Source organism: Phaethon aethereus (genome assembly GCF_964289735.1).
Source record: "Phaethon aethereus genome assembly, chromosome: 15".
Classification (NCBI taxonomy): Eukaryota; Metazoa; Chordata; class Aves; order Phaethontiformes; family Phaethontidae; genus Phaethon; species Phaethon aethereus.
In genome coordinates, this window is record NC_138591.1 from 18,907,145 (window position 1) to 18,932,810 (window position 25,666).

Below are 25,666 nucleotides of genomic sequence, written 5' to 3' on the forward strand. Positions count from 1 at the left end.
TAACTGTCCCCGAGATGTGTTTCTTTGGTATCTCCCTACTTATTGTTGGGGGATGCCAGTGGATGCGTCGTTTAATTTGCGGTAATAAAACTAAACTTAGAATCAAGGAGATTTAAGCCTTACTTAGGTGAAGTTTTTGAGCACGGACTGTCAGAGTTGGAATATTTCTGTCCTCGAAATAACTGAAAGCACTGCAGGTTTTGTCGTGTGGAGAATGCATTTGTGTTTGTGATTAGGGAGCTGTCAGGTGACTAGTTAACCAAGTTTTAATGTGAGTTTAGATCCACAGTTCAAATCAGTTTATTGAGCATTTGCAAAGAATGGAGCATTGCCCAACATAATTCTGAATTGGTAGATTCAGTGGTTGAGCTGAAAATCATTAGAGGGAAAAGTATCATTCTAATAGTAGGAATACAGCCTGTAAGGTGTAATCACACAAATTTGTAAGCCATATAATGCTGATGCATCTTGTTTGTTTTAAACCATGTTATTCTGGTGTCAGCCTAATCCATAGTAATTCCATTCTTTATCTGGGATATTCAGAATCTCCTTCTTTTGTTAGTTTTTATATTTTCTCTTAATTAAAGTTGGACTGTGGCTCCTACTGTGGTGATAAGGCAGCTGCATTGCAACTGCTACTTCTTTCTGTAAGTGGTTTCTTTCTTGGAAGTTGGCTTCTTTCAGATATGGTGTCAGTAATATTTTTACACTCTTGAAGAAAAAAAAAAACAAACTCAGTTGTTGGGTTTTAGCAGATAACATGATTGAATGTCTTAAGCTTTTGTGTGTGTATCTGGCGTTTTGTTCCAAGTATCAAAAAACCCCCAACTTTAGTATTGAGAGGATTTATGAAGTTAGGCATGGAGCGAGCGGTCATCCCGGCAGCGGGTCCAAACGTCAGATTTGGAATTAGGAGTTGCTTAGCGATGCCTCTCGGGCAGCCCAGGAGTGGTCCTCTAGCAAATGACGTTCTAAAACTTTTTTGCTTGGCTAAGAGGTCGCAGCATCGCCGCGAGTTGCACGGGCCCCTTCGAGGTGAGGGGGGGGAAAGCAGCCGCAGGCGCCTGCGGCTTGTTGCCCTTAAAATTAAGAAAAAGAAAAAAAAAACAAACCCAACAATAAAGGGGGCCACGTTAACATAAGGAAGAAGGTGCCGGACGCTGCTGACCGAGCCAGCCAGGAGCGGCGGGCCCCGGGCGGCCGGGCCGGCGGCCGGCGGGTCGGTCCGCGAGGGCCGGCGGGGACCGGCGCCCGGCCCGCGGCGCGGCGCTCCTTGCCGGGCGGGCCGCGGGCTGGGGGCTGCCCCGCGGGGAGCCGCGCAGAGGTGCCGGGCTGTGGCGGGGTGGGGGCGGAGGGGGAGCTGGAAATCTCGGTAGCCTCGGCCAGTCCCAGCCCCAGAGACACACACACACACAGAGAGAGGAGGAGAAGCCGCCGCCGCGTCTAGGACTATGAATCCCCCCCCCGCGGCGGGCCGGATCGCCTCGGCTCCATGGTGAGGAGGAAGAGGAGCCCCCCTGGGCCCGAGGAGCCGCGGAATGGGTAGGATGGGGGGCGAGCAGCCGGCCCGGCCCGGCCGCGCTCCCCGCTCCGCTCTGCCGGGCCCGGCGGCTGCCTTTCCTCTCGGCGGCTGTCGAGCGCTTCCACACGCCTGAGTTTGGCCGGGCGATTTCTCCGCTAAAGGCGCCCCGAACCCCTTCGGGAGGGTGCCGGAGGGCTGCCGGGGGAGCCAGGCTGCCTTTTGGGCCCGTTTGGGGGGGGTTCCGGCGGGGCTTTCCCCCTCCCGCCCTCGGCACAGGTTGTTGGGTCGGGACAGCAAACGAAAGGGGATTTAGTAACAAACAACGGCGGCCATGTTGAGAGGAATTTCTGCAGCTAAACTTCTCCCCTCTCAGCCCAGGGATTTCTCTCCCTCTCTGGGGGGCTCCCTGGTCTGACTTTGTGCCCCCCTCTTTTCTCTCTCTCCTCCCCAACAGGATGACAGTGAAACTGGGAGAGAGCAGCGGGGAGGAAGGGGTGAAAAAGCTGGGCAAGAGAGCAGGAGGAGATGAGGAGTCCCTGGAAGAAGAAGGGGCAGGAGGAGGAGGAGAGGCAGCTCCAGGCAGCAGCAGCACAAAGAAAGAAGAGAAGATTCTTAACAGCAACACTAGCAGCAGCCCCCCACCAAACCCCAGCTTATCGCAGGCCCCGGCCGCCCTCCAGCCCTCCCACAGCCAGGACCAGCATCATTTTCTCAGGTCCAGCGTCAGACCTCAGAGCAAGAGGCTGAAGAAGGATTCCCAGGCATCTTCTTCAGTTGGCAGCAGCAGTGCTGCAAAAGGCAAAGGTACTGTATTTTGGCACCATTAAAACACGCGGGCAAGGTAGGTGGGTGGGGGGAGTCACTTGTGGGCTTGGGGGTTGTCATTCTCCTCCTGTAGGTGCCATCTTTTGTTTGGTTTTGGGGAAGGTGTGTTGGGGCCTGTTTCTCACAGTAGCTGAAATCTTCTTTGTGTCCCAAGGCTTCAGCTTCTCTGCTGCCTGCTATCTTCTCTGTGCTCACAGAAATGGGGGGTTTGGATGTGTATGTGGAGAAGGAGGAAACCTCCATTATTGAAGCAGGCCTTTAATTCCTGCATTTCACCTCTCTTGAGTTTTAGAAAATTCCTGTATTTTGGTGAGGAAATTAGACTCTAGCTAGCTGTGTAATCAGGTGGCTGCACTCTGAAGCCTGTTCTTGGATAAAAACAAAATATTCACTGTGTGCTAGTTAAAAAGGGTGGGGAAAAAACCAACCCACAAAACATTGGTGATTTCCCCCAGTTATTTCTGTCACCATTTTGCCCAAATAACTATTTTGGAAACAGCTATTAAATACACATACTGACATACTTGTCTCTAAGGTTTTGTGAGCCCTGCATTACTGTTTCAAAACAGTTTGGGTATTTCCATGTAATTTGAGTTTTTATTAAGGTTGTTTTGTATACATCTGAATGTATGTGCATACATACATATGCACACATGCTTTTTCACTTTAGCATTGTAGATAAAAATTTGATTTTTTTTCCCCAAAGCTGTTTCTTACTTGAGTTGCTAAAAGACAGCAGGGATATTTGAATGCTTTGGCGCTATTGTGTGTGCTCAACAGTTACTGGATGATACCTGGCACTGTAGTTGAGCTGTAGTTTGGATTAATTTTGGATAGCTTGTGCAAAAGTACTTGAATGTTATTTTCTGTTAATTTTTGGGAAAAACAACACTCGGAGATTTCATCAACATTTGAAATAACAAAGTTTACTCTTGTCTGCTAAAATGAAAAACCCCCCAACCAAACCAAAACACCTCCATGTAGCATAAATGTGTCTTGGAGATTACATCACTCTTTGGTCCATTACAGTGGTATGCACATGCTGGACATTAGGTGGGCTTTACTAATAATGATATTTGTGCATTACTGTAATAAAGCAGTGCAAATTATGGTATTTTATTATTGCCGTATCGTGCAAAAATTCTTGCATTCAGTTACTTGACAGTTTGTTTATAATAATTGACTAAAGTATTTTTTTAGTACCTTAATAGGTCCTCTTTAATCTCGTAAACTTTTTGTTTTAAGTGGAAAAACTCCTATGGGTGATGTTGGAGGATAGAACAGAAAGGCCTACGTAATTTTTCTCCTAGTTGCATTAAACCAAATAAACAAACAGATGGAATACCCAGGAGTGTTTAGCTATAGATAATTATTTCAAGGGCTGTAAATAGTATTAAATGTGAGGAGGTGTTTCTTTGGAATACATGTTATCCATGATTGACAAGTCAAATATATGCATTTGAAATTATTCTGTTGCTTTGAAAGTGCATACGTATGTGAACAAAATACATGTGCCTTTGTGCACGTGTATATTCCTGTTTGTGTATTTGTACATAAACATGCATTTCCAATTTTAGAGCAGCAGTACAATTTTTAACTAGGTGCATCCATACAATTGAAAAGTAGACTTTGTTTATTTTGCGATTCATATTCCAAAATAACGCTAATAAAATTGTATACAGAATGGAAAATACTATTTCAGTAATTGGTCATAGGCAGTGCTTGTAATCACAGTACCTGACTGTGTTGTCAGATTTGGGGAAACTTATTAAATCATTGGGGTAGAATTATGGTTATGTTTTCACTTTTTGAATTGTAAGACCAGCCACAGCTCTGCCTGGCTAGTTTTGATGTAAATGCATTAAAGTTCATTCCTTTGATATGGTTGAGGTTGTAACTGTCAGATATTGAAGAACAGAACTGTGGAGTGTGATCCTTTAAAATTTGAGTTCTTTACATTCAGGGATGCATACTGAGAGGTTTTCCAGGCGTGTCTGAATTCTCCCTAATGGAGTATCTTGTGATGAGAATTCATAGGGCTTTGCGTTCTGAGTGAAGTGTCTCACAGAGCTAGCTTCCAATAGGGAACTAATGGAAGGGTGAAGTTTACTAATAAGTATTGGACTTAAATCCTTCCATTTGCTGTCCCACCCTTTCTCCTCCCCTTGTAAGTATACAAAGCTTAAATGCACATGCTTTGGGTCAGCTCTGAAAACTGGAAGCTTTGCCATTTTGCATGTCACAGTCAAGGTGATAGCTGCAGAGGTAATTTTAACACTGGCCAGCAGGAGTGTCTAGACTGCACTTAATGCCTGATCCAGTGAAACCAGAAACTTGTTTTTGTCATAGTCTTTCAATAATGCTGTGTAACACTTAACTTCATTAAAGTGGTCCTGCCTTTAGAATCTGTGTATTCAAAAAGTGGAAACTCTTTCAAAGGCTATTATTAAGGAGCGTAATCAATAAACTTAATTTCTTTTAAATTGTACTTACTCAGCAGTCATTGGCTTGTCCTAATGTCTTTAAAAAAATTTTTTAAATAATTTGGGTTTTTTTCTGTCTGTTGCAGATCCGTTTTTACTTTTGACATTTATGCTTTTAGGGTGCTTCATCGTAGCAGACAAATTATTGATAAACTAAACTTTACTGTAAACTGTAGGAAGATTTTGCCCACTCAGCAGCTGCTGACTTTTTGACTTTACCTTAGTATGATTCAGGGAAGATTGTTAATAATAATTCTCAAATTGTCTCAAACCTGTCTAGTAGAATGTATAAACATAATGCTAATTTTCAGATTACCCTGACAATAATCTTTAATTGCATCGTTGGATTCTGCCTCTTGCCTTTTGTGTATTGAGTTCCGCTTTTGAGTTTAGGGCAAAAATGAGATAGAAAGTAGCACAGTAAAATAAAAATTGAAAAGTATTTCACTTCAAAAAGCCAATCCATTTTGAATTGCTGAAGGGTTTATCAAATTTTCTGCACAGATATCTATGCTTTTTTTTCTAGAAGAATTATTGCCTTATTTTCAAATGTTGGTCATCATTTTATTGTATTTTCAAGTTTGTAGTCTACAGCTCAAATAATGCACACTTTTTTGAAGTATGAATGCTTGGAAGGAAGTCTTAAAGTAACTCGCATGAAATCAGAGGAGGAACTTGAAGGAATAGAGGGAGGTCGAGGCACTTTATCATGAGAGTTCAAAAGCAGGGAGGTTCATTGAGGGAACAGAAGCAGACCAATATAAGGTTGCTGAAAAAGAGGGATTTCTGAGATTTTACCTCTCAAATACAAATATGCCACATGGTTGCTGAGCACAGGTTTTAAGGTATGTTTTGGGGCTTTTTTCCGTGAAGCAAGTGTGATTAGAATATGCATGTTTATATTGTGTCCACTTTGGTAAAAGCAAATGTGGAATACGTTGCCATCGTGTGCTGTAGATGTAGTTTGAACTAGAGTAGAATGTTTGCAATGCAGAATGAAGACGAGAGGAAATAGTAGCAAAGTCTAATGGTGATGAGCTGAAGCTTGAAGATGTCTTTCATGCCGTTGCTCTAGACTTATTCATAAAATGTGTAGAATGGCCCAAAAAAGTATTAGGATTTGTTTTGCAGTAATAAGCAGCTCTTTCTTGAAAAAAGAATTATTCAGCTGAAAGCATGATTTGAATTAAAACATTCCATCTTTTGACATTGTATAAAACTTGCTAGAAAGCGGTCCAGTTTGTTTCAGCCCACCAAAGTTGCATGTCCCGTAGCATGTGAATTAGATTAACTACTGTCCTCTCTTGTGGAGAGGATGTATATGCCAAGATACCCGATGCATATGCTTATGATACAGTTTTATTGTATCTTTCTAAATTTGTATTGATGCAGTATGTATTGTAACCTTCATTTCAAATGTCATTCCTCCAGCATCATTTCTCTAGGGCATTGAATGACTGTTTAAAAACTACTGGCACGGCCCCTTGTTCTTATATATCCATCTCATTTACACTTGGTACTTTTCCTTCCATCCTACCCTGACATGCTTTCATTCATTCTTTGCCCTCCGATTTACCCCAGTTCTCCCTCCCTTCGTTTGAAAGTGGCTCAGGACCAGAACTCCGCAGTATCTCATCCCCCACGTTTACCAAGCGATCAGAAAGAAAGTTTGAACGTTTGTCTTCCATTCCTTTTTCATTAAAATTGAGGAATAAATGCTTATTGAAGAATGCTGTGCCATGAGAATAGCAGAATGCATTTGAAGCTTTCTGGAAAGTATATATCATAGCACTTTACCCAGCTCTATTGGCAACAAATGTTTTGATGTACATTTCATAAGACTGCTGAACACTGATGCAGGTTTGAGAATAAAATAGTCACTTGAAGATGTTTTCTGGTATGGCCTTCATAATGGCAATCTTTACCAAAATCACTTTTGAAGATGATTTTCTGTAGTTTAGCCTTTCTATTGGCTCCTGTAGAACCCAAAAGAGAAAAAAGAATGTTTTGAAGGAAACTTTCTGGCATGTTACAGGTTGGCATTTGCATCCTGCGCTTTGGGGATTGAGTTTAGCCTCCTAATGCTCTGCATTTGGCCTGTGGCATGCAAGAGTCTGTGAAAGTACTATCTCATTTATAAAGGTATTCCCTGATAGAGTGGCTCCTGAAGAAGTTGAGGTTTTGCAAGCTAAGCCTGTAAAACACCAATAAGAGAACGAGCTTGTGTGTTGAGATACATGGGTGTAGTGAGGATTCCAGCTTCTGTGGATGTGGAATCTGTCATAGAAGATATGAATCAACTAGCATGTAAGAGCTGCCAATGGAAAACTGAAAAGCAAACACTAAGATGCTATGTAGAGCCTGGAAGGAAGAAATTCTGTGGCTGTAGCCATGATAAGATACTGATACTTCGTGACTCAATTCTTTGATACATGCAGTGTTCCATTGTTTGTCTTTTTCGTATCAGATTTTTAAACTGCAGTCTTTAAATCCCTTTAGCAAGGGGATGTTTGCAAACACATATTTGCAAGTATTTGTGTTTTCCTTAGAACTACAAAGACAACAGCTTTTTATACAGAAAAGGTAGTTTGAGGTGATGTTATGCTATTCGCGGATAAATGAAGTTCTAATAACGGCATATAGATGGGTAGAGAACACTGGATAAAAGGAATGAGGAAGTTTCTGAATGAATAAGGGAAGGAATTGTCGTAGCTGTGATTGTGTGGATGTCCAGTCCAGTGGTTGGGTGATGCGGGATAAGTAGGCAGAGTGAGAATAACTGTCTTGTCTTTGTCTTGTCTGCAGTGATCTCCTTTTATAAATTATTTTTCTTAGAACAAGCACCTAAGCAGATTGTTAGAGTAAGCCTCTCTCTCCAGCAGTTCTGCAGCAGTAATGCTATGGCTCACCTCAGTGGACCTTTTTGTTTAATGCGTTGCTTAAGTTTTAAATAATCTATTTTTTGAAATTCATCATCATCATTTATCATTAGAGAGGGGATGAAAACTTGTTAGCTGTTTTGTATGTTAGAAGAATCTCATACAGTAAAATTGAAAGAATGCACTTATGGGGTGTAACTTAATGATGTGTGCTTATTTTTACTTTTTCTTTTGCCTTTTATCCTGAGTTGGTTTATAATACCGTGTTTTAGAATATACTGCATTCCATTGCCTTCCTGAGATCCAGTAAACTCTAGAGTGGATTGTGGTAACACAATGATAAATATTACCATGCACAGTAGTAAGAAAAATTACGCAAAGGGATGATACAGCAAACTCCATTATTCCTGAAAGAATTAAATGACATATAAAATCTCTGTGGAGGTGACAATATATTAGAATTTTTAGATCTTCATATATGATACTCTAAACAGTTGTCTGGATAGTAATTTATTTGTGCTTGAAACAAGAAAGACTGTGATAACCTTCCCAGGACTACAGTTGTCTTGTAGAATAGTAAGTATATGTAAAGGAGCAAAAGAGCAATTATGAGCTACATATCCTTTGTAGAAGTTGAATCGGTGGTGTCCTTAGCCATGTCCTTGATAGAACTGTTCTGTTCATTTAATCTTTCACATATAACTAAGAGGAAATCTACTGAACTTAGTCTTACTAGAATCTAAAGTCCTCACTGATACTTGTGCTTCTTAGGCTTTTTAATAATGAAAACTTCGTGTGTACCAAGTGTACTGTACAATCTTTAGAAAATCCTTGATAAGATCTGAACTTTAGGCAGCTGACTTTAGTTTTTTACTTATTTGAGTATGTATACAGAGGGATGTAAAAAAACCCAAACCAAACCCCCCAAAAACCCCAAACAAAAAATGACCACCCAACAAGCAAACAAACAAAACCCCTTATTTGTGGTTCCTCTAAATGATTTCTCAGGAAATTAGAGATCTGTGATCAGAATAGTAACTCTGGTATAGAATTCTGTATCTGTCTTTTGATAAAGGATGTCTTTTGCATTGGGAGCTGGTAGCAACAGGAGATTGTAGATTGAGATTGAGGACTGATGTGATTGAATTCCCCTTTCTTGACCAAAGATTTAAAATACTAAGATCTGTATTTCTTTACCATGCAAATTGTGATATTCCAATCTCACATTTGCAGAATAAAGAAGCAATTCTGTGTCTTAAAACTGTTGGTTTTCTTCTCAGCCATCTGTTAAAGTGCTCAGGTTTTTCTTGTGTTGGTTTTTAAAAATTATTTACCTTCACAGTACCAGAATTAAATTGCCTAATAATTGCCTTTCACTTATTTTATCAGTGGCCTTAGGAAATAGAGAAGCTGTTTATTTGAGAAGTTGTTTTTAAGTGCGTTTTATTCTAGATGTCAATTGTTGTTCATGTTTTGCCTTACGCACTTCCCTGCGGTAACAGTAATTTTCTTTGAAAGGATCAAATAGTCATTCCTAGAAATAAAAGAAACATTAACCTTAAAATGGTCACAATATCATAGTTTATATCAAGTAAATATTGTATGCAGGGGAAAAAATGTACTCTCATGCATCTTACACTCTTCCAGGTTTGATTTCGAATGTTTTGCTACTCGAACAGTTTTTTAGGTTTTGGAGCAATATGGTTTTGTCATCCAAAGAAATTGCTTTCAAACTGCAACTGAATAGTTACAGTTAAGATTTACATACAAGTCTTTCAAATCTTTAAAGCATAGTAAGCCTATAATGGTTGATGCTTCTGATAATCCTAGTATTATTTTTAAAAAGAGTATCAAACTGGCATATCCTGGTTCTAGAATGAGAAAGATATAGCTAGATAGATAGATACACACACGTATGTATGTGTATATATGTAAAAACACTGACTTTGTCACGTAAACAAACTGCTTCATGTAATTGAATTTTAAAAGATAACTGAACTGTGCTAATGCGTATAAAAGTTTGGGAAACTAGTTGGGATTGATGTATTGTATAAGCTGGATTTGTAAGCAAATAAACTAAGGCAAGCCATTTTATCATGCGATAAAAGACAAAACAAAGGACAGTAACTAGAAAAATGGAAAAGTTAATAAGCATTTTTTTGTAATGAACAATGTATGTCTAATGTTAAAAGGCTTCTTTATTAAGTACAATCCTGCATTGATAAGGGCAGTCAAATCTTAAATAATACTTTTTAGCAAGACTGAAGAGAATATATTTTGGAAATGTAAGTTACTGGGAATAGTTACATTTTCATGGAAAAAAATGAGAGCACTTGGGAGGTCTCCCTGGTTTCTGGATTAACATTCTGATAATCTGTTAAAGTGTCAAACCAAGCATGATGTTTGGTTTTGATTTCTGTTGTGAATAAATCACAGGTTTAAGGTTAGTTGCTAATGTTTTTGCTGATTAAAATGTTTTTCTAAGGCTAAACGTTTCAGAGGCGATTTAAAACCAAAAAGAGGCTTTTTCTTCTGAATTAAGGTGAGGAGTGGAATCTTCCTGCATTGTATGTAGCTTTCGCTTACCTGCAGTTTATCCATCCCATTTTCTTTTCTGTCCCCTACTTGCATAAGCAGCAATTTCCCTTAGTTCCATCAGGCTTTATTCTCATCTTAGTATTTCTGATCTTCGTATTATTTTTCTGACCCATGCTCTTTGGGGTGCCAATAACTGACAAAGTTACAATCAAGATTACACTTCTATGCCTTTTTCCAAAAGCCACACCAGGATTTGCAGAAGGAGAAGGGGTTGGGACTTGCTATCCTTGGGATACCTTGAATTATCCTAGATGGACTAAGTGTCAGAGATGGTGCTCTTTGTACTGAGGATCAGATTCTTGAGAGCGCTGATCCATTGTCATGTGATGAACTAAAGTAGGCATCTTTCAGTCCTTTTGCTACCAGTTATTTTGGAGGCAGTAGGATGAAGAGCAGAGACAAGGATATGAAATTACGTGTATTTTCTCATGGTTGTTAGTTTGCTTTATTGGTCACATCAATGTTCAGCATTCATCAGAAGTTACCCTCAGCTACAAACGGGCAACTGCAGAGCACACCAGTGTATAAGCATCAAAGAGTGTGTTGTCTTTTAGAGGTTGCTTTGGTGTACTCCTGCTTATCTGTCTTATCTCTGGAAATAGGAAATTAAGCCACTGAAACCTTCCCCTTGTTTTTTGCTCTTTGAGGTTTTATTTCTTAAGCCCTTGTTATTTGCCTGTTGTATTTCAGGTGAAATACCTTGAAGAAAAAAACTAATGTAGATGGGAGAGGTGAAGAAGGAGGAAATTCTGAGTTCCTCCCTTATCTCTATCCATTAATCCTCCTGTTGGCTTAATATTCACTCTGGTCTTTTTTTTTGCAGCAGCAGATAATGGAGGGACTGCATCTGGTGGCACATCAGGAATTCCTCCCAGCAATTCTGCTGGGAATTCTAAGTCAGCGGCACGGAACCTGGGCTCCTCGGCTGGAGAGAAGGAGGAAGGAAAGAAGGTCAGACGGCAGTGGGAATCGTGGAGCACAGAGGACAAAAATACTTTCTTTGAGGGACTGTATGAGGTAAGTGTAGAGGAAAATAACAAGCTTGGATGCCTTCGTTTAGTATCTGGATATTTGGTAGGAGCAAAATGCAGATGTGCACATACACTTTTGTTTGTCTATGTGTATGTGTCTATACAGTTGGCTATAAAACAGCTGTCAGTCAAAGCGACATTTCAGTTTCATTGCCCCTCTGCCTCGCTCTGGGGAGACCCCCCTGCAGTGCTGCGTCCAGCTCTGGAGCCCTCGGCACAGGAGAGACATGGACCTGCTGGACCGGGGCCAGAGGAGGCCCCAGCAATGCTCTGAGGGCTGGAACAGCTCTGCTGGGAGAACAGGCTGGGAGAGCTGGGGGGGTTCAGCCTGGAGCAGAGAAGGCTCTGGGGAGACTTTAGTGCAGCTGCCAGGGCTGAGAGGGGGCTTAGGAGAAAGGTGGGGACAGACTTTTTAGCAGGGCCTGTAGTGACAGGACAAGGAGTAATGGTTTTAAACTAAAAGAGGGCAGATTTAGACTGGATATAAGGAAGAAATTTTTCACAGTGAGGGTGGTGAAGCCCTGGCACAGGTTGCCCAGAGAGGTGGTCGATGCCCTGTCCCTGGAAACATCCCAGGTCAGGTTGGACGGGGCTCTGAGCAACCTGCTCGAGTTGCAGATGTCCCTGCTAATTGCAGGGGGTTGGACTAGATGGCCTTGAAAGGTCCCTTCCAACCTAAACTATTCTATGATTCTGTGATTCAAGGGTCAAGCTTTTTTTTTGTGTTGAAATACACAGGAAATACTTGTGAATTTTATTAATGAGTGTTTATAATAATTTAAATTGTTCTGTTTCAAATGAGAAGTAAATAAATAATGTCCCTATCTCAACTTTCAAAAGCAACACACTTAGGCTGTAATATTAGCAAACAAGAAAATATGTTCTAATAAGATTTCTAGGCGCTGTGTTTAGTCTTTGACCATGAAAAGGTTTGAGCCAGTTCAGTACTGGGGCTGAGTGATAAAGAAAAGTTAGATCATCTTATCTTTTATCTCCTATGATGTATACAGTGTATTCCTGGTTGTCCCATTCCTGTGATTAATTTAAGAGCACTTCTGTTATGAAAATATGTACTAAATGTGAAAACAAAAGAAGTGATGGTGGGTTTTCTTTGCCTGTGTGCATCTTTTTAAAATTTTTTTTTTTAGTGGTGGCTGTGATTCAGATGTATGTATTTTGTGGACAAAATTAACTACTTAAACACTGTTTTCCTTTTTTAACTCCTCTGACTTGCAGTAATACTCCCAGGAATCATGTCATTTTTAAGTCCCTTCATCACTCAGAGAAAATGTGGGGTTTGTTGGGGTTTTTTTTTTTTTTTTAATGCTGAGCAAAAAGTTCAAAAATTTGCTCTAAGATGGATTTGTAACTCCGTTTGTTTGGTACCCCACTTCCATTCATTTTTTGTGACTACCTTTCAAAAGAGGTTTTTACTCTTTGTATGTAAATTAGTTCCAGCCTTTTTTGAATACTAAAAAATGTTGTGGTAGCAGGAGTTCGAGGATAATGTGCACAAAATTAAATTTTCCTCTTTTGAACTCCAAGGACTTTATAGGAATTAGCTAGTTTTAAAGGGACACTTAGGTGTCTCATTTTTATTTTTACCCCGAGAATAAACTTTTGAATGACCTACAGCGTTTAAATGTGTTTTCTGTAAGAAGGTGGGTTTTTTACTTTTTAAAATATATTTTCCTTCATTATTTGAAACTCAAGTTTTGTACTCCTAACTAGAACATTACATTTACTGTAAATAACAGTGAACCTGTTCAACGTAAGAGGTTTTTCACTCACCCTAGTCAGAAATGGAGGAGGGAGAGGGAGAAAAATGCAGAGGAAAGTAAAGAAAGCAAAGTGTGAAAGTTGGCATTTTCAATTCTGCTGCTTAGCACATTTATGAGTAAAGTTTTGTGGTTTTTTTTAAAGTTTGCGAGCAGTTTTTATTTTAGAACAGTTCAAGAAACTGGAAAGCAATTTATCATGGCATCTATAATACATTTTATATAAAATAAAGGAAACTAGTGTAATCCTTTTGCTGTTGAGTTCTGATACCCAAGAATTTTGTTTATGACCATTGAATTCTAATTTCCCAAAAAGAACCACAAAGTCTTTCATGTTGTTTGAGTTGTCTTATGACAAGATACAAGTTTATTTTTGAGTATTTGGATTTGTTGTATTTATTCTCCAGCATGGGAAGGACTTTGAAGCTATCCAGAACAACATTGCCCTGAAATACAAGAAGAAAGGCAAACCAGCAAGCATGGTGAAGAATAAGGAACAGGTTCGCCATTTCTACTACCGCACCTGGCACAAGATCTCAAAGTACATTGACTTTGATAATGGTTAGTATGCAATGAAATGGGCTTAGTGTAGCACTTGGTCTCATGAGAGTTGGAGTCCTGCCTTTTAGTGCCATCATGGAGGGTAGGAATGGCGGAGAGAAGAAAATAAATAAATACTGAATAGGATGTCTGTGAAGATGTCTTATTAGCATAGCCATACTGTGGTTCATGTTTTTTGAAAAATACATCCCAAAAACTGGTATTTGTATCACTGCTTTTATATCAATTCACCACACCGTAATAAATGCTGATCCTACTGTTGATATTGGGGAAAAGCTGGGTTCAAGGAAATGTTTTTCTATTTTCAGGAACACACCTTTGAGGACAGGTACCTAAATGTTAGTCAGGCATGACTTCATTGAGCAAATTGACTCCAGCACTACTTCGCACTTCTTGGGGGAAGGTAGAAATAAATAAATAGTCTGATACAAGTGTAAATGGCGAAATATTTGCTCACACTTTAAATAAACCTGAAATTGTATGGTTGGTTCAGTAACTTAGGATTCCCACTGCCATATTCTCCTCTTCCCATCCTTTTCCCTCCTTCCCCAGCTGGCTGAATGAAAAGGAAATTGGGAAGTCAGATGAACTGCTAGTGTTGTTTTGTAATAATAATAGTAATACCTGATCACTGATAATTGATTTTTATCAAACGCATACTGGTCAGTAACAGGCAGTGAGAATTCAAATCAGTTTGCAGGTAGCCTAATCTGAGCAGCGGGTTAAAGAAATCTATTTCAGAGTGAACAGATTTTACAAAGACCCAGTTCTTTTGACTTGTTTAGGGTATGAAGAATGTCAATTCTCCTGTTAGCTAGCTTGTTGATGAAGGGCTTTCCTATCTCCAGGGCTTTCCTATCATTCTGATCCTATATTCAAAATATTATGGCAGTTTCATGGTGGTTGAACTTTTTGGTCTTTAAACAACTCTTTAATATCGGCAAATTTTGGATAGTAAATTCACCTATATGGTTTGTAGCCAGAGCCTCTCAAGCTGGAAATATCTCATTAATGAGAAATGGATATAACTTGAAAAAAGCTGAAGGAATGCAAAGATAGTGTACAAATATAGTCTCTTTATGAAATTGTTTTTTCTGTTCCTGAGATTAGATTATCTAAAGGAGGGCTTACACATTTAAAACACCTGTCTTAAAGCATATTTTTTAGTTTCGTTTTCAAAACAAGATGGCATTTTAAGATGAAACAAGCCCTAGTATTTTATTTAAAGACAAACGTTACAGCAAACACAGTATGGAAGAACTTTAAAAAAAAGTGATGGAGGAACTTCATCTGTTTTCTGGATAATGTAAAGTTCCGTACCTATAAGGTCTGAAATTTCATTGGCTGAAGGAATTTAGGAATTAGTGCAGTAGTTTGATTAGATTTAGTGTTGGTGGAAATATGTGTGCCTGGGTTTTGATAATAAATGAGTCTGCAAGTCAAAGAGAATGGAATGCTTGATGAAGAATAAATCTTTTCATCTGATTTGTAAACTGTCTTTCCTTGCTGTCATAGGTATTTAGATCTATTAGCAATAATGTCCAAATCACATGTGTTGATAAGGAAGAAGGAAAAAAAAAATTGTAAAGTGGAATAAAATGTATGCTATTCTTCATGTAAAAATTTAGAATCTAGAATTTCCATTAAATCTTTCAGGTGCATTCGTATTCATAGAAGACATTTTCTGTCTTCTGGAAAATTGAGACCTACTTCTTAATTTTCCTATAAGAAAGGGTTCTAGATGTATTGAGGGCATCTGGACATTTCCTTTAGAAATTGTAAACAGTTAAGTTATGCTGATAGTGACACTTAGCTTTATTATGAATTACTTTTATTTTGCATATTGAACTGTTGCATATCTGTTTAAATTCTGTGGAAGCTGCTTTGGTTTTTCTGTAATCTAAAAAATGTTGCATTTCTCAGATACTTAAGTCACCAAAAGGAAATTGGTGAACGCATCTCATTGTAGTGTTTCTTGAAACAGAACTTTGTCTTACATTTGAGATTGAAAAATACAAATCATCTCATTTTCAGTGTTGACATGAGTATCTGCAATCTGCATCTCACTTACACCTTTTCTGCTTTCCAGTGTTTTCTCAAGGGCTGAAAAAATCCTCCCTGGAGCTTTATGGCTTAATCTGCTATGGGGAACTAAGGAAAAAGATTGGGGGATGTGAGTATGAATGACTTAAAATTATTTTTATATGGTAGAGTCAGAAAGGTGTACCCTTGAAGTTGGCAATGTCTAGTACAGTTTCACTTTTTAGTTACTCAGAATTTTTGTGTTCATTGTATTCTATTGCAGTAATTTGTGGCATCATTTTTTCATTAAATGTATTTTTATTTTTGAAGACCTTTTTAGTTTGTTGAATTAGTACCCTCTTTCTTCAACAGATTTCTTTAGCTTTTGCTATCTGTGGAATGCAGTGCATGTAATGCCCACAGATGACAGGTAAATGTATATGCAGCTTAGATTATCTGTCTATTTTATTATTCTTGAAAACTAAGCAATTAAATGTGTAAGTAATATCATTTGCATGCAAAATTATTTCTGACTATGCAGTAAACATCTGGGATGGTTCGTTTCTCTAAGTCATTCGCTAAATCTTTATTTATTGAACCCTGAAGATGAAGAAGCATAATCAGAAATAACAGCTTTACTGGCTAACCAAGATGCATTCTGACTTTGTCAATCCTGGGGACTGGTTCTGTCTGTAAGGATGAGTGTAGATGAATTGAGTATATGTCATACCAATGCTCCCCCATTTTCTGGAAGTTGATTAGTTGCCTTAGCAAGGTATCTGAGCTTAGTCTTAGTAGCATGTTCATAGAATCATAGAATGGTTTGGGTTGGAAGGGACCTTTCAAGGTCATCTAGTCCAACCCCCTCGCAACGAGCAGGGACATCTTCCAACTAGATCAGGTTGCTCAGAGCCTCGTCCAACCTGACCTGGGATGCTTCCTGGGATGGGGCATCTACCACCTCTCTGGGCAACCTGAGCCAGGGTTTCACCACCCTCAATTTCTTCCTTATATCTAGTCTAAACCTACCCTCTTTTAGTTTAAAACCATTACCCCATGTCGTATCGCTAGAGGCCCTGCTAAAGAGTCTGTCCTCATCTTTCTTATAAGACCCCTTTAAGTAGTGGAAGGCTGCAATAAGGTCTCCCTGGAGCCTTCTCTTCTCAAGGCTCCACAACCCAAACTGTCCCAGCCTTTCTTCATGGGAGAGGTTCTTCCATCCCTATGATATTTTTGTGGCTTCCTCTGGCCCCTCTCCAACAGGTCCATGTCTCTCCTGTGCCGAGGGCTCCAGAGCTGGACGCAGCACTGCAGGGGGGTCTCCCCAGAGCGGAGCAGAGGGGCAGAATCCCCTCCCTTGCCCTGCTGGCCATGCTGCTTTTGATGCAGCCCAAGATTCCTTATGGCTTCCAGAATAGAGAGAGCTCTAGTGTGAGTGTCTTGGAGAATGGGCAGAGGAACATGCACTGTATGCACTAGCCCATGCACATATACCTTCTTATTTGTGTGGGTTTTTTAATTTGTCCCCAAGCTTTTTGTAGAGTCAGTGTTATTAGTTTAATTTGTGTGACATGGAAAATAATCAAAATGCTTTAACTTGTTTGTAAAGTCATACTAGTTGCAAAGGGGAAAAGGCAAGAAGCTGTAATGAGTGGATGTGTGCAATTCCTAATAGAATCGTGGTATTTCATGATAACTTTGCTTTTGCTATGTTATTTCCTCACCTGGGATTTTAATTGTAATGTGTCACGAACAAGACTGTTGTGAATGTTCGTACTGACTTTATTTCCGTTTGTTTAAAGATCTCCATTGTGCTAGTTCATCTTGGAGAAGCAATTTTGAGCTGTTTTATGACAAAGAAGGTTCAGAGGCAAAATAGATTGCCTTGTCAGTAGAAATCAGTATTAATGTTTCTTGCCTATATCCACGTCTTGTCTTAAAAGCGTCAACAGACCCTCCTTGCTATGACTGGGAATAAGATTTCACATAGTCACCGTGGCAATGCATGCATACTCTGCTTCTGTCTTTTTATAACTTTGGTACTTGGTTATGTGTTTTACACACAGTCACTCGGAAAATTCTAGTCTCCAAGACCAAATGATCTTAAGCTGCAAGCCTCTACACCCAGTTGCTGAGGGATCTGCTCTGCAGCTGGTGAAAGTTGTTTTGCTTTTTTTGAGTGTTTTTTTTTCTTTCTCCCCCCTCCTCCCCCTCCTTGTGATATTTACCCAGTCCCATCTTCCCAAAAATTGAGATGACTTAGGTAGAGCTACTGAGAAATGAAAGCATGTCAGGAATACTTTGAGCATTGCCAGAGGGAGGTTAATTGTTCCGTAACTAGATTTGGACCTAGCTTTCATAGAGAATATAAATCAAGTTACCATGATGTCCGTTTGAAAAATATGCTGTATAATACATAGAAGAAAAATGTGGGCTACATGTGCACTTTAGTATTTTTATTTACTTGTTTTTATTTCATCCAGCACTCTGAGGGCTTGATGCTCTTTCATTATCCTGTGCTGCCTTAGCAACAGAGATTGAGCAGGAAGATGGAGAAGCTTTTCTTTTTAATACCTCAGTGTCAGATTAACGTGCAGTAACCCAAGATGACTGTAGCACCTAAACTAGGGTCATGTAATCCATGAATAAAATGTAATTTTCTTGGCAAGGATCATGTAAAGCTTGCACTTTATGAAAATAGCAACTTCTCAGAAAGGGTGTGTTATAGCACATTTACGCACATTAATCGTTATGTGAGAACAAAATGTAATCACTTTGAAAAACAAACAGGACACAAAAAAAGGTCACGACTATATCACTTTAAATTCTAATTCACTGTGTTATCCCATTTCATGTAAAGGTATGGATGACAAAAATGCAGCTAAACTCAATGAGCTCATTCAGGCCGGGTAAGTAAGAATTTATTCCTGAAACTCCTAAAACTGGGTTGTTCAGCAGCTTGATTGTTGAATTGGTCATCCAGAATCTAGGGGGCATTTCTCACTTTTTTTTAGAGCTGCAGTTTGACATTTTCCATTCTTATTTTGTTTAGTATGGGTTTTTTTCTTCACCTTTTCTGTGAAGCCATTAATTGTTATTAATAAGAAAAGATGTGTGAAGTTTAAGAATGTAATGAAATAAGAAATCTTTACAGAAGTTACGGCATTATAACTATATTGATTTAATATAGGGAATATAGTTCATCTCCAAACAGTTCTGCCAACAGTGCTCATGAGTCCTGACTTTCACAGCTGAAACGGCGCTTCCACTACATCGTAGGCCTCAGCCCTCTGGTCGCTTCTGCATCTCCTTGACTTTAAGAATGAGCATTCTCTTTGACTTCAAGAAGGAATTACGAGATTTGCGGGTTCAGTCTTGGCAATGTGCTTTTAGAATAAGAAGGCATTAGACATTGCTGTACTACTAGAAGTGAGGAAATACCTAATATATTTGTATGTAAAATTTTCTGAAGTAGCCCTGCTTTTAGAATTTGTATATTCTACAGTGAAATATCTTTTAAAGGATATTATTTTAAGGAGTCTGATCATTAAACTTTGTTTCAAATAGTAGTTACTCAGCAGGCCTTGGTTTGACCTAATCATGTCTTGAAAAGTTATTTGAAAATAGTATTATTTTCTGTCTGTTACAGATCCCTTTTTACTTTTGGCATTTCTGCTTTTAGGGTGCTTCATTGTACACAGACAAATTATTGCTAAAGTAAACTTAACTGTGAACAGGAAGAAGAGTTTGCCCACTCATGGGCTGCTGGCTTTTTGACTTTACCTTACGTAAAATAGATACTTGTTGTCGTGCCTTTTTATTGTTCACAAACTGAGTCTCCAAATTAATTCCTTACAGTTTTATTAACCTTTATCTCCTGGGGGATGTACTTTGTTCAGTGTGCTGTTGTGTTGCAGGTCTTGAATGTGATTATTTATTAAATCAGTTGTTCATTCTTTTGTTAACTGTGAAGTTTGAAATTAGAAGAGAAATTGCCATTTGGTTTCAGTTTCGTACTATTAAAATCTTAGCAGTAGTTTTTTTTCATATAACAAAATGACTCTTAAAGCAAATTACTACTTTAAATTGGAGTTATCAATTAAAATGGGCCTGGGATAAGCTTTTTTCCCCTAGTGTCCTGAATATCTCTAGAGTTCAGGATATAGGCAGTCATTTTGGTCTGTCTTGTACTGGAGAGCCTTCCTAATACTGTGTCATCCAAATAGACTAAACCATAGTAAATGAGAATGATGACTTTTAGCAAGCTGTATCATGTCTACAGCAAAGCAATCACTTTGCATGATTAAACTCTTTCCTCTAATGAATTATTAGTGAGGGCTAATGATTTCTATGAAGTGTAGGTGTTTATTCTATAAAAGCCAGTCTTGTAACAAACAATTTTGAAAATAGGAGTCTTTGCATTTGAAAATATTAATGCTACTCTTCTAACCAAAAACTAGAATGTACATAATATTAATGTTCTTAGGCAGTTCAGAAATACAGTTGCTCTTGCATAAGCTTTTTGTCTACCACATGGAGGACACATCTTTGCTTCCCTTTTTCTCCAGCATGTCTTACCCCATTTGGTGGGTAAACGTTGTCAGTCAAAGAGGAGTGAACTGTGCAGGGAAACAATATTCACATTTTTGGCTTAATTACCAACTGGATGTCTACACCATCTGAATTAATCCCCTGCACGTGCAGGGCAGCCTAGTATCTCACAGAAGCAAACACATTGCATATATCCCATTAGATTAAACTTCCCATCTTGCTCAGTGATGTTACAATTCTATGAACCCCCTCTCTATTTGCAAGCAGTTCTTGTTTTCAGCTCCTAACATGTCTCTTTTAAGTGTGATACTCCCTCCTTTTCCTCTGAGTGCAATGCACGTTGTAAGGCTTGTCACTATATTGAAAGTCTTTGAGTGAAAGCGACTCCAAAGTGTTTAAAAATGGGGAATGTGAACATGCATTATTCTGATTATCTTCTCCTGAAGTAGGTAAATGTTAGTCTGATTTAATTGGTAACAAAGGTCAAGAGAGGCTAAGATTGTGAGGAGCTACCTGGCAATTTATTTGCAGGACAACTGTAGACCCTGGAGTTACGCATTCTAATTTAATGCTTATTTTGCTTATGTTACACATAATCTCTGCCTTTCTGTAATAATTACATGGTGTATGGAAAAACAAATGACCTTATGCAGTGCTCATAAGGAAACCATATTTAAAATCTTCCTAGTTGAGCTTATAACCCAGGTCACAGGTACTAAATAGTGCCTGAAAACTTAATGTTGTGGTTTAACCCCAGCTGGCAGCCAAGCACCGCGCAGCCGCTCACTCACTCCTCCCCCCGGCTGCGGGTGGGATGGCGAGGAGAATTAAAAAAAAAAGTTAAAACCCATGGGTTGAGATAAAGACAGCTTAATAGGACAGCAGGGGAAGAGAAAATAATAATAATAATGATAAAAGGATATACAAAATAACTGATGCACAGTACAGTTGCTTACCACCAGCTGACCTATGCCCAGCCTGTTCCTGAGCTGCGCTGGCCAACCCCCCCAGTTTATATACTGAGCATGACATCGTATGGGACGGAATATGCTATCCCTTTGGCTGTGCCCCCTCACAGCGTCTTGCTGGCAGGGCATGAGAAGCCACAAAGTCCTTGACTGAGCATAAGCACTACTTAACAACAGTTAAAACATCATTGTGTTAGCAACATTATTCTCATACTAAATCCAAAACACAGCACTGTATCAGCTACTAGGAAGAAAATTAACTTTATCCCAGGCAAAACCAGGACACTTAATCAACTGACTATTTCAAGTAAGGCAAAATCTTTGTGTGAAATGTCCCTGTTCAGTCATTGAAGTTAAGGTCATTCACTGTTATATGTCTGTGTACTTGTCTTCAGAATTTCAGTAACATGTAAAATCAGGCTAGTCCATAGCCTTTGGTACAGTTGTAGCTGAATGAATCAGGGATGTTTTTGTAAATATCTGAACTTGATCTATTTTCTAATGCCAGGGGAAGACAAGAATTGTTCTGTCCTCTTTTGTAACCAGAGTAGTTTAGCATACTCGGATCACCACTGGCCCACACGAGCTGCTTAAAGAAGTTTTCAGAATCACTAAGCCGGACAAACATGAAACAAAGCTCCCTCAGAAATTATAAGGAATCTGAATTAGTTTCTGCCCAGCCCTTTGTTGCTAGTTTTTTATTACAGCAATGATATGTCACTGGATTGTGTGGTTAGGGTATATAACACGAAACAAAGATTTACAGCAGTATATCAGAACTGCTCAGAAACCCATTTAAATAAACTTAAACCGAAGTTTTTTTGTTTCACTTTTAGGAGGTTTTGCATAATACTTACATGTAATTGAAACTTACAGGTATTTTCTGGATAGCTTTGTAAATCTGTAGGATTTGTGGATGATTTGGAAAAAAGCAAACCACAACAAACACATAATTAAAGAAATACCGTAAATAGACAACTGTTAAAGCATGGTACTACTAAGTGTCTGTTAGCATATGTGTTTTTGCCCCTCAACCTGAGAGGCTCTTAATATCACAAGTAAGAAAGACCATTAAAGACCGAAACTTCTAACAGGTATTGATTGATCTGTCTGGTTCAGTTCCTGAGTGTGCTTTGTGGGGAGTGATCCTTCATTGCCTTTGATTTCCTTGTAAAAGTTGTTTGGCATGCTGAAAGGGAATTTGTAACTCCCTAAAAATCTTGACAATAAAACAGCAATTCATCCTGAAAAAAAAGGTATTCAAAAATGATTTTTTTTAAGTAGGCAGAATATGCTCTTGGTGTCAAGTTGTACTAGTAGTTCTTGATGCATATTCAGTAGAACAACATTTTTTAAGATTTACTATTTTCTGCATTTGGAAACATCCAGGACCTAGGTAAGAGAAGAGAAGGAAATAAGTATTTTTGAACTAAGAGTAGTTCTGTTGCAGGCTGTCTCCATTTTACTGTGCTTTTCTTTTAAATTAGTAGGCTATTCTTTTTTCAGCCTCCCAGACATGGATTTCAATAAGGAAATTACAGTCTCTCTCTCTTTTTACAGTGTCTAATTTTATATTTGTTTAGGGAATAACTTCTTATCAGACTCTCCCTAGATTGCTTGAAACCCATCCTACTTTATGGAAAAGCAAATTAGGAGAATTATTCCTGACTCTCCAAGCAGAACACCTGAATCTAGAGAGCTGGGATACTACTTCTAAAACATATTTTAGGGAACAAATAAAAGTATTGATTGCTGTAGTTGTGGAAGGGTGCCTTAGTGCCAGGGTGAAAACTTCCATGTGAAGTTTTTAACATTGTTTTGTCAAATGTTTGTGTGTTCTGTGTTTCTTCATTTACTGAACTATGTACTTTGCTTGCTGACTTCTGAACTGTGCCATTCTCACTCAGTACTTGGGGAATACAGTAGTTCCTGGTCCTCTTCTAGGGCTATCAGCAGTTTTGTATTTGTTTTCTTTCCTCCCATAGGATTTTTCTCCTAGATTTTTGTATTTTTTTTAATTATCTTTTCCATAATATACTTATGTTTTTCACACGTCTTCTCTGGCTTTTATCTTGTGTTTTGGTGGGTGGTTCCCTCCACCCCCACCCCTGGGCCTTTTAAGCACAGCTACAAATGCTTATGATGCTGATCTGTTGTTCATTTTTGAGCTGCTCTGTGGTGGTAGCAGATCGTGGATATCTGCAACCCAAGGTGGTAGAGAATTGATCAGGAGCAACTGCCAGGAGGCCTGACCCAATAATAAATGCTTTATGACTAACTAGTTAGGGTCTTTAAGAGAAATAGCAAACAGGAAAAATGAAGAGCAGTGCTTTTCTTCCTCCTTTGTTTTCTTGATCAAATTAGCTTAGTTGTTTTTAGGTGGATCAAGTAGCCATTTGAGCATTCAGGCCCTTCTTTCAGTGAACTTCAAGTCACATGATGGAACAATTTCCACAAAGCTTGTCTTGTCTTACATAGTCATATCAGTTAATCTAAGAAGTAATAAAGTTTCTCCCCACAAACCCCCTTTTCACTTAAACCCTTGCACTGTCAAAAGTAATAATAATAATAATAATAGTGCTATTTATGACTCTTCACTTGCATGCATCTACTTCAAGGGCACAGTTGATAAAAACTTGTTGCATTAGCTAGAATGAAGATGCAGGAGGAGAGTATCAGCTCACACAAGTAATCAAAAGAATTGCTGTCTTAAAGTAGTGTAAATTTGCAATTTAGCAACTTGTTTCAAGGTGCATTGAATCACTGGGTTTCTTTTCACTGGCTTTAGTAGATTTTATATGAGGCTATTATGAAGCTGTTTTCCACTAGAACAGGAGGGAACATCTAGGCATGTCTTCACTAAGCAAGGAAATCATTACAGCAGTTCTGATTGCTGTAGTGCTGTAATTAACTCCTTGCAAGAACAAGAAAGACAGTCATTTTGGTATGTTCATGCAGCAGCATTGTTTTCCACACAACCGTTCCATCACATTCCCAGACTTTGCATTTTCTAGTGGTTGAGTGCATTCATGCATCCTGTCATCTCAACATGCGCTTTTTAAAATTACTTACTGTGATGAACAGCGTTAGTGGTAATAGAGTAAATGTAGCTTTCATTGAATCCCTGTAGTTAAAGGCAAAAGGTATTTGTTTTGAATCATGAGGATGTGTTACTTTAGCATAAAACTATGTAACAGGAAGAGAGATTTCTAGAAGTTGTAGTAAAAGTTTAAGACTTCAGCTGTTTTTTCAGTTATTGTTCTTGGAGGAAATAATAATGGACAAAGAAATGTAATATGTATCTAGAGTTTTTATTTACTGCAAATTCTCTAGGTTCTGTGAAATCCTTCAGGTTTTGTACCAGGAACTTTTATACTAAGCTGTTGCTTCTGACTGCTGACTGCTGACTGAGACCAAAGTTTGGGCTCCTGAAGAAAAGTGGAGATTCTCCACCTAAAGATTCGGACCCAAGAGGGAAGTTGTCCAAACATTGACCAGCTGAATTTGAGAGCAACAGAATTTGTAGTTGAGTTTCCAGTCTTTACACATTGCAGTCCCTGTTCACTTGACGTAAGTCAGTTTGGGTTGATTCATACTGATCTCATCCTCACTTGTACTGAAACTTGGTTTGTTTACACATTTAAAAAAAACGAAGGGTGCTAGCTGCATATGATTAAACTTTTTTCAGGAGATTTATTTTCTAAAAAATGCTGATTTTCTGATAAAACCATATCTGCACTTTAATATACAAGAAGCGTATAATGGCAAGAGATACGAGCCTCATGCATTAAGGCTAAGGTGTCCATTGCAATGACCAGGCGGAAGTTTTACCTTTCATTGCTACCTTATGTCATTGACTAGATATCTGCAAATGTTCCTGTGCCCTCCTCTAACAATCTTTCCACTGGCAGAGATTGATCATTGTACTTGGTGGGACATGCTACTTTGACACAATTCAAGGACCCAACGATTCAAGTTAAGTTGAAAGAGGAAGGGTAAAACAATGCTTGTGTCACAGCAGCCATAGTGTTGTCTGCTGTTGCAGATGTGGAAATAGGAAGCACTGTTTAAAAAGCAGGCAAGTAGCTCTTGGGTCTTTTTTATTTTTTCTTAAGTAGTACTATTGCTAGTTTCTCTACAGCACTTGAGAGCCTTCTTTTTTCATTAGTTGAGCCATCACTACTTCTCTGTCAGAGTCCATTAGAAAGAGTGAGGGCTAACATATTCCCTCTAGCTTCTGGTAGCTCAGTGCAGATGGAGGAAATATGCCCTCCAGCCCTGGGATATTTTGAATCTGTAGAATTTCACAGCCTCGTAACTGAAATTTCTGAGCCGTTCACATCATCAACTCCATCTTCTCAGATCTGGCTTCACTTCTGCTGCCCTTCTGCAAATTTCCCTCTTAGCAGTGTAGACAAGTGTTCTTTCTGCCTGATGTTGTCTTCCTT

General features: G+C 38.9%; 1 protein-coding gene across 1 annotated transcript in view; it reads left to right on the forward strand.

Annotated features, from left to right (window-relative positions):
• Positions 1 to 1,814: 1,814 nt before the first annotated feature.
• CRAMP1 (cramped chromatin regulator homolog 1) overlaps positions 1,815 to 25,666 on the forward strand; it is a gene marked incomplete at its 3' end in the record, with an annotated part of 45,268 nt that continues 21,416 nt past the window's right edge. The window contains exons 1-5 of the mRNA XM_082006546.1: positions 1,815 to 2,326; positions 11,131 to 11,324; positions 13,524 to 13,677; positions 15,767 to 15,850; positions 18,560 to 18,608. Coding sequence (XP_081862672.1) covers positions 1,978 to 2,326; positions 11,131 to 11,324; positions 13,524 to 13,677; positions 15,767 to 15,850; positions 18,560 to 18,608 — 830 coding nt within the window. The 5' untranslated portion in view covers positions 1,815 to 1,977. The remainder of the gene's footprint in view (positions 2,327 to 11,130; positions 11,325 to 13,523; positions 13,678 to 15,766; positions 15,851 to 18,559; positions 18,609 to 25,666) is intronic.